The sequence below is a fragment of the Triticum aestivum genome, chromosome 2D, assembly GCF_018294505.1.
Source record: "Triticum aestivum cultivar Chinese Spring chromosome 2D, IWGSC CS RefSeq v2.1, whole genome shotgun sequence".
In the NCBI taxonomy this organism is placed as follows: Eukaryota; Viridiplantae; Streptophyta; class Magnoliopsida; order Poales; family Poaceae; genus Triticum; species Triticum aestivum.
Window position 1 is genome coordinate 517,045,063 of NC_057799.1, and position 8,892 is coordinate 517,053,954.

The following is an 8,892-nucleotide window of genomic DNA, read 5'->3' on the forward strand; positions in this document are numbered from 1 at the left end:
GCTCCAGGGATCCATGGCGCCGGTGGTGGCAGCGAGCCCGCAGACACAAATTGGCGCCCCTGCGCTCAAACTTGGTGGAATGGATGCGTCGCAGGGCGGTGGAGCTATCGGATGGCGCGGAGCAGCGAGAACAGGCGGGGATGTGTGGTGGCGGCGGCGGGGAGTGGAGGCGGGAACGCAAGCGAGCGGAAAGAAGTTCGTGCCAAGGGAAAGGGGAGCCGACAAAAAACGAGGGGAATCCCATAGATATGAAGGAAATGGACCCGCATATCCAGGATAAAAAAATTCACGGTCGAATTTGCGGGATATATTCGGGCCGGCAAAACAGCCTCCACCCCGTGAACCGACGGTTATTTTGTCGGATGTCCTGGTTTGGGAGATCTGCTTGAGATGGTTTGTGGCGCCAACCACGAGCTCTCCTTACCCGGGTCCTTGTGTATAGGCCGCCGATGTGTCAGGACCGGCCCTGGACACAACCTCAACTTGGATGCAAACTTGGAGGCTTACTTTTCAAGGAAAACGAGTCTGTCTAGTATACGAAGAGTTTAATTCCCTGATTATAACTTCCTTACCCGATATAAGCAGCGAGGTGTGCTCGGGTCGAGTTGTATTGTGCTTTTTATGTGTTGCCTTGACCATCCGCACCGGTTTTCGTGTTTGCGCGAACCGTCTACAGCAGATCTAGTCGGTAACTGGAATTCGATCCAAAAGAGATGAACGTCGTGGCAGAACCTTCGAAGATCTACCTGTTAGACCTCGTGAGTTTTGGACATGAAAGCGACGGGGCTGGCAGCCGCGGCCTGGTAGTACCGGACACCTGGGTGCACAACGACTCGCTCCCTGTCGGGACCGTCGCGATTCTCTGCGTCGACGGCTCTGTGGTGACCAGGAAAGCCTGCGACGTCAACGTCGTCGACAGAAGCTACTTCTACCCCGGCGAGGTCGTCGGATCCGCGTCGGACCTCGGCGGTCAAATCGGCGTCGTCACCAACGTCACCGTAGCGGTCGACCTGATCGAGCGCACCGTCCGCGGCGGCGAGCCGGCGAAGATCGTCAAGGGTGTGCCACCATCTCGTCTGCGGCGCGTTAAAGGGCTCAGCCTGGGCGACTATGTCGTGTCCGGGCCGTGGCTTGGCCGGGTCGTCGAGGTGTCCACTGATGTCTACGTGTTATTCGACGATGGCGCCATGTGCAAGGTCCCCGACGCAGAGTCCAAGATGCTACGATCAGTGGCCAAGGCCGACGCCCTTTACCGCCCTGAGATGAATAGCCCTTTTTACCCGGGGCACCGGGTGACCGGCGACCCATGTGCCGTCTTCAAGCCCTCCCGGTGGCTCAACGGCCATTGGAGGCCAGAGCGTAGAGCAGGCACCGTCACCAAGCTCGAGATGTCCGGCGTCCTCGTCCACTGGATCGCGTCGGCGCACGGCGGCACCGATCAACAGCTCGTTCAAGAGTTTGCTCCCCCGGCCTATCAGAACCCTGGCAATCTGACCTTCTTTTGCTCCGCGTCTGACTGCACCTGGGGCGTAGCCGACACGTGCTTCCTTCGAAAAACCAGTGACGACTCACTTCCCGCCGCCGCCGAAACCAACAAGGGTGCTGGCGATGTGGCCTGTGCTCATGATGGCAATCACCAGGAGGATCGACCCGTCGCATGTTCAGACGACGAATATGAGTATGACAGTGACACGACAGAAGAAGATGAGCGCGAATCACCAAGTACAACTACGGTCCCCACAAAGCAGCAGCAGGAGATGAGGTTTTACCGGAAGCAGCTAAGGAAGGATTACTTCGATGGTCACAGGAGGGCGCGATGCCGGGACGTCGGGAGGTACGTGGAGTTGGACCAACTGCCCATGAGCGTCGCTAGCACCCACACCACCGTCGACGTGTTGTGGCAGGACGGCACACGGCAGCTCGGTGCACCATCGACATCCCTCGTCTCCTTCAACATCTTGAACGAGCAAGAGTTCCTCCCAGGGCAGTTTGTTTTCGACAACGCCTTTCCCGCGGCAACTGCCCCCGTTGATGCTGCCGTCGGTGTTACCGGCGACGATGACGGTTCAGCTGCGACGAGGCGTGTGGGCTTCGTCAGAAGCCTGGATTGCAAGGACCAGATGGTGCACGTCTCGTGGTTCAAAGCGGCGTCACGCCCCGGCCAAGCAAGAGAGATCGATTGCAGTGATACCGTCAGCGCGTACAGCCTAGAAAGGGAGCCTGAACGCTATGCTTACTATGGAGATGTCGTTGTTCGCCTGCTACCATCAGGATCAACTGACGGCCCAAGTGCACCGCCGTCACAGGGCAACCATAAGAACAAAGCCGATCTTTCATGGGTCGGGCGTGTGGTAGACCTGCCTGATGGCTTTGTCCAAGTCAAGTGGGGTGATGGTAGCACGTCAACGATAATGCCATCTTCTGTCAGCGCTACTTGTTACTACTACTAGTACCTTCCGCTATACTTGTACGTGCATGCATTCTCTACTCAATTCATTCACAGTTCTTTTGACATGAAACCTTTCAGGTGCTGCCCAGCGAGATATGTGTCATCAACGAACAGAACTACGACGAACTAGAGGCTGAAATGGGCGATTGGGTGGAGGACGACGGCATTGATCCACCCCAAGAACCGGCAACCGACTACACGGTATCTACCCACCATTAATCTGTTCACTGTTAGCAAACAACAGGACCTCGGCCGGTTCTATTCTCTCAACCACCAAACATTTCATATCAATTTAACTTGTTTTTTTTAATTGAGAAACTCCTTGCTCTCGTTTTCATTTAATTGAAACCGATAACGATGAGCTTCTCAATTTAAAAAATACCCCCTCTACAAAGAAATATAAGAACGTTTAGATCACTAAAATAGTGAGGGAGTAGTTAACTGAATATCCAGTTTTTTAGGGTGGTTGCAGAATTCCATTTTCTACTTGTACGCATTACGGATTCCATTAATAAAGTGATGGGCCTTTTACTCTAGGAAAATGTTCCACAAAACCCAACCGGCGTCGACGGCGACGAGGATCCTGCGGGCAGAGATGGCCCTGCCGCGATAGCAACAGCCCGCCTGGGTTCCGCCGTCTCGTTTGTGATCGGATGGGCAAGCAATGTGTTAGCTCGAGGTAAAAGGTGTCTATCAGATTGGTCTTCGCCGTCATCATCAGGCTCCGAGTTATCTGCAGCTGCAGAGAATGAGGGAGCACCCGAGACAGTACCTGGTGGTGGTGACCATCCTAGGGATGACGCTGCAAGGGAGGTCATCGATGCGGACGATCCTGCCAGTGAGGGGAAGGAGGCTGCAGATGCTAACGGCAATGAGGAGCCATTCCGTTTTCTGCATTTTGACGTACGAGATAGCCCTCCGGATCACCATTACCTTGACACCGCGGACCAGGTATGGTTCACCAGCAAATGTTAATTGCGTTCCTGATATGCAGACAATTAGCTCTGATATTCACAAATCCGGTTCTTCTATAGCTAAACTGCATCTGATTTCCTTGGCAAAAGAAGCCACACCCACTTAGCTACGTTGAGAAAACCACGTGTCATACGTGGTAGCAACCCAAACCTGTTTATGAACAAATAGCTACATCGAGAAAAAATCTAGTACTCCCTCCGTAAAGAAATATAAGTGCGCTTAGATCACTATATTTGTTTACAGAGGGAGTAGCTGATTTTAAAAAAAAAATCTATTTTAACTAAAATCATGACAACAATTTTGAAACCGGGGGAGTATTATTTCTGGTGGTTTTGAATGCCCTCATTTTTTCCCTATATATGGTATACGTCCAAATTCATATAATAACCACAAGTTAAGATTAGCCTTTTTCCTGCAATGAAAATAAAAGATTAAGAAGTCCAACTAACGCTCTTCTCTCCGTGATTCATGAAACGCAGGGCGGCTGCGGTGGAAAGAGGTGGGTCAAGATAGTGCAGAGAGAGTGGAAAATACTAGAGAACAACTTACCAGGTACCGGAGCTAGTACTTTTTATGGTTTCACATGCGTGTAACGAGCATGCCCTATGAACCGAATTGACTGTGTCTAATTGTGCAGATACCATCTACGTGCGGGCATTCGAGAACCGCATAGATCTGCTCCGGGCTGTCATGGTGGGCGCTAGCGGAACACCGTATCACGACGGGCTCTTCTTCTTCGACTTGTTGCTGCCGCCGTCCTACCCAGACGCACCGCCGCAGGTGTACTATCACTCGTTCGGACTCCGTCTCAATCCTAATCTATATGCCTCTGGAACAGTGTGCCTCAGCCTTCTCAACACCTTCGGCGGAGAGGGCACGGAGATCTGGTCACCAGCGACGTCGAGCCTGCTCCAGGTTCTAGTCTCCATCCAGGGCCTCGTTCTCAACAACCAGCCCTACTACAATGAGGCTGAATACGAAGCTCTGGTCGGCACACCAGAGGGTTGCCGCAATGCTTTGCCGTACAACGAGAATGCCTACCTACTCACCCTGCGAACTATGCTTCATCTACTGCGCCGACCACCTTTGGGGTTCGAGGAGTTTGTCAGGGACCACTTCCGCCGCCGGGCGAGGTTCATACTCAGGGCATGCGAGGCATATCTTCAAGGATGCGACGTTGGAACGCTTTGTAGTGAGGCATGTGCCACCAAGAGGAGTAGCGAGCGGCAGTGCTCACCTGGGTTAAGGTTCACGCTCGCCAATCTGGTGCCAAGGCTCGTTGCGGCATTCGCGGAGATCGGTGCCGAGGGATGTGTGTAATGTTGATATTTTTGTTCTAGTATTAGGAGGATAAACAAAATGGTATTGTGCTTTTGCTACTATATGTCCAAACTCGTGTGCTACCAAACTAGTGTTTTAGTTCAGATCAAACCAGTAGGGGAGACATGGTGGCGAGGATGGGCCCATGCCCGACCAACATGCATTTTTTTAATTATATTGATGATTTCTTAAACACATACTGCTTTTATGTTAGAAATATGTCCTAGAGGTAATAATAAATGTATTACTCCCTCCGTCCCATAATATAAGATGTTTTCTTGATACTAGTGTGGGATGGAGGGACTATTATATTTTCATATCCATAATTAAGCTTATATTTCGTGTTATCGTTGCATTGATTCTTGAATATGAGTTCGGAGGAAAACTTAATTGCATGTGTAGAAACATAAGCACCAATAGATATGTTGTCATGCCTTTAAGACTAGCTCATGTATTGACAATGATCATGTTTTCTTGATCACGAACATTGCTAGGACGCTATCAATAATGAGAACACCTTATTATCAGAACAATAGAGCTGGATAGCCCCAACTTATGAATTACTGCAATATCACAACGGTATTTTTCATATAAAGTGTTAACGGTTACTTAGTTCTTCCTTAGACCATGAGAATATCGTACACGGAGCTTTGTGCCATAGGATGTGTGTAGTGTTGATATTTGTTTCTGGTATTAGTTAGGAGGATAAACAAAATGGTATTGTATTTTTGCTACTATGTCCAAAATCATCTACTATCAGATAAAACCACAGGAGGAGCCCGGTCCCGACCAACATGCATTTTTCATTAGATCAGTGATTTTCTTAAACAGAAACTATTTTAGGTTCTAAATATTCTTTAGAGGCAATAATAAATGTATTACTTCGTCTGATCGAAATTAATTGACGCAACTTTACTACAAATTAATTGACGCAACTTTAGTACAAAGTTGTACTAAAGCCGCGTCAATTAATTTGGATTAGAGAGAGTATTATATTTTCATGTTCATAATTAAATTTATATTTTTGTGTTATAGTTGCATCGATTCTCGAATATGAGATTAGGAGAAAAACTCAATTGCATGTGCAGAAACATAAACACCAATATGATCCCTAGTCATGCCTTCTAAGGCTAGCTCATGTATCGATGATGATCTTGTTTTCCTGATCATGAACATTGTTAGGACGCTATAAATAATGAGAACACCTTGTTACTAGAAAATGGAGTTTGGTAGATCTAACTTATGAACTACTGCGAGATCACATCGTTATTATGTTGTCGGCATTTTCATCTAAAGTGTTAACATTTACTTAGTTCCTTAGATCATGAGAATATTGTATACTAACATACCAGATGGTTACTTTGGGGTTACTGGATATGAATAAAAGGAATTTACAGGTATACCAGAAGCGTACATCCCAGTATCGATAGTTCAAAACTAAGATTTGCTCCTGTGATGATAGAGAGATACTCTTTGGGCCCACTCGGTATTATGGTATCATTATTTTCTGTCTTAACACATGTGATTAAGACCGCGAGATATCGAAATAAGGATACGAGTAAAGAGAACAAAACTGGTAACGATTTGCCGAATTGAACGGTTTGGCCTAGAATCTCAACTATGCCAAGGTGCCATGTTGAGTTGGCGACATAGCACATGGCGCTAAAAACAAAGATATGACCCAACGCAGAGATCGTGTCGGCATTAACTGCCGATCTTATTTGATCTCTGAGTTCACCATGCGGGACCTGCACGGGCAACTATTGTCGTAGTAAAATTTAGCAGATCCCTCGATACGGTCTCCCAGTGAGGTGAGTAGATCGGAGGGGAAACAAGACCAGATTTACCCAGGTAAGCCCTCCATATGAGGTAAAATCCTACTCCTGTTCGTGTTGTATTGACGTATATATATAGGTGTGTGCAGACTGCAGAGTACATGTTACAATAGAGGGATAAGTTGTTCTATCAACCAACACGACCCCGACTTTTAAAGGATACTGACACCCTAGGGTTTACAGTTTCCTAGTTGGCTACATAAGTGGAGGGGTCCACATATCCGGCTTCCTTATCTTGAACGGTAAGGCATCTCGAATCTTCCTTTTGCAAAATTCATGGGCTGGCATGACGACCCAGGGCAAAAACCGGCCTAGGGCACCTCGGGCCGGCCTACTTGGGCCAACAACCAATGAGGTGAGGCACCCCTGGGCTGTAACACCTTCAATATCTCTCTCACAATTGTAGCTCAAAGCAAAAAGAGATGAACATGAATGAATGGTTTGAAGAAAGAGATGGGCTTGGCCTTCAAACACTCAAAGTCCTACTCTCTTGAATCTCACAAAGTCGCTCAAAACAGTCACACCTTCTCATGCACTCAAGGGGCGTTGGGGGTCTATTTATAGGCAAAGCAGAAACCCGGCAGTTACTTAGGAAAGACTAAGTAGTTCAAAAATGTTGGATAAAAATCCTCGATACTACCACACAAGTTCAAAATTCGAACAGTGAGGAGAGCAATACACGTTCCTGAAATGCACGACACTTGGAGGTACTAAACTTTCCATATAAGCCTATAAAATTTCCAAATACTCAGAGGTATCAGGCCAGAAATGTAGCTCACTTATGCAAAAGATAGAACATGCTTGAAAGAACAAGAAAAAATGACTCTCGACGGTGTTGGAGTTATTGTTGTAGTGAAAACAAATTTTGTCTATGGGGTATCTTTAGTAGTGCAGTCATAATCAATTTAGTGTTAACAAGGGCGTGCACGACGACCTTATAGTGAAGGTTACCATACACTCGACAATAGTCACACAACACGTTTTTTGAATATGTTTAGTCACCTCGTGGGAGCACAACCTAGTCCTATGTTAGGAGGACCATGGGTGGGGCTGGACGGTTGCGGGATTCAGATCATGCTCAACTCCTTAGGACCCTCTCCGAACTCCAGATCAAGGTCGATCCAAGTCATGTGCGACTCCTTGGACTCGACCCTAGAGGTGGCTTGGGAGCTGTGAATAGGCCCAAGAGCTCTTGTGCCTTCGCCTTACGTGTATTCAAACGAAGGTGGAGTGATTTATACGCCCATCGGGGCCTTATATAGCCTAGAAGTCCTTGACAAATGACCAAAATTACCCTTAAAAGTAGGAGATTGGAGTGTAGAACTAGGTAATATTACGTCCATGTATTTATGGGCTCCTAGGTGGGCTAAGAGGGGAGTTGAGGCCCATCAAAGGGGGTTCCTTCCGGGCTTTCTTTGTTTGGGCTTCATTCTCTTTGCTTCTTTATCTTCATTGATGACTTTGGCCTTTTTTGCCATCTCCTTGACCTGTCGACCATGGGTTTTTACTTGGCCTTTCTTTGACCAGTTTAGATCCTCCTTGGCTAGGATGGACTTTTGTTGACCGCCTTGGGGTTTGTTGGCTTCTGTTGACCTCCTTGGGACTTTTTAACTAGTTTAGACTTTCACTGAACATCCATGTCAGACCAATGGGACCCGCTAAGTGGGATGTGACGCCCGGATATTTAAGCTACAGTGAACCTCCGCTAAGGATGCCACGTCACCTCGATTACTGTTGCTAGTCTCACGTTAGTTCGAAATCGATTCAAATTCAAATTCAAAATCAAGCAAACAATAAATGTTTTCAAATATTAAAACCAAAATGTTCTGGATGTGATAAATAATTCGTAAGTAATATTGGTGGACAAACAACATTTTTGTAAAATGTTTGACTGCCCTAGACTAATTAAAAACAGTGCCTAAAATAATAATTTAATTGCTTTGAAATTATGAAAATACTAAACTAATATATTTTGGCTACAAACTAGGTTTGGCAGTGGCCTGTATTGATGATACTAACTTAGGTGCTAACTTGGTATTTCATAAAACTAAAATAAAAGAAACTATAATTGAAAACAGAAAAGAATAAATAAAAGAAAAGGAAAAACAAAACAAGCAACAAGAGAACAACAACCACCCCCCCAACTGGGCCAGTCGGCCCAGCTAAACAGCCGACCGACCAAGGTCCCTCCCTCGGCCCACCTAACCCCTATATCCCCGGTCCACCCCCGCAAACCCCAACCCACCCCCACGATCCCCACTCCCCCCCACTCCCCCGATCCCCTCCTGGATCGGGATCGTCCTCGACGCCCCG

General features: G+C 47.4%; 1 protein-coding gene across 1 annotated transcript; it reads left to right on the plus strand.

Annotated features, from left to right (window-relative positions):
* Positions 1-618: 618 nt before the first annotated feature.
* Positions 619-4,965, plus strand: LOC123049735 (probable ubiquitin-conjugating enzyme E2 23). Its single transcript, XM_044472619.1, has 5 exons — positions 619-2,423; positions 2,528-2,650; positions 2,987-3,400; positions 3,904-3,976; positions 4,062-4,965. The coding sequence occupies exons 1-5, from the start codon at positions 714-716 to the stop codon at positions 4,742-4,744; spliced, it is 3,003 nt and encodes a 1,000-aa protein (XP_044328554.1). The 5' UTR covers positions 619-713; the 3' UTR covers positions 4,745-4,965.
* The last annotated feature ends 3,927 nt before the right edge of the window (positions 4,966-8,892 follow it).

Coding starts and splice junctions, on each gene's coding strand:
- LOC123049735 (XM_044472619.1), top strand. CDS start 714: ATGAACGTCGTGGCAGAACCTTCGAAGATCTACCTGTTAGACCTCGTG. Junction 2,424..2,527: donor CAACGATAATGCCATCTTCT/GTCAGCGCTACT, acceptor GAAACCTTTCAG/GTGCTGCCCAGCGAGATATG. Junction 3,977..4,061: donor ACTAGAGAACAACTTACCAG/GTACCGGAGCTA, acceptor CTAATTGTGCAG/ATACCATCTACGTGCGGGCA.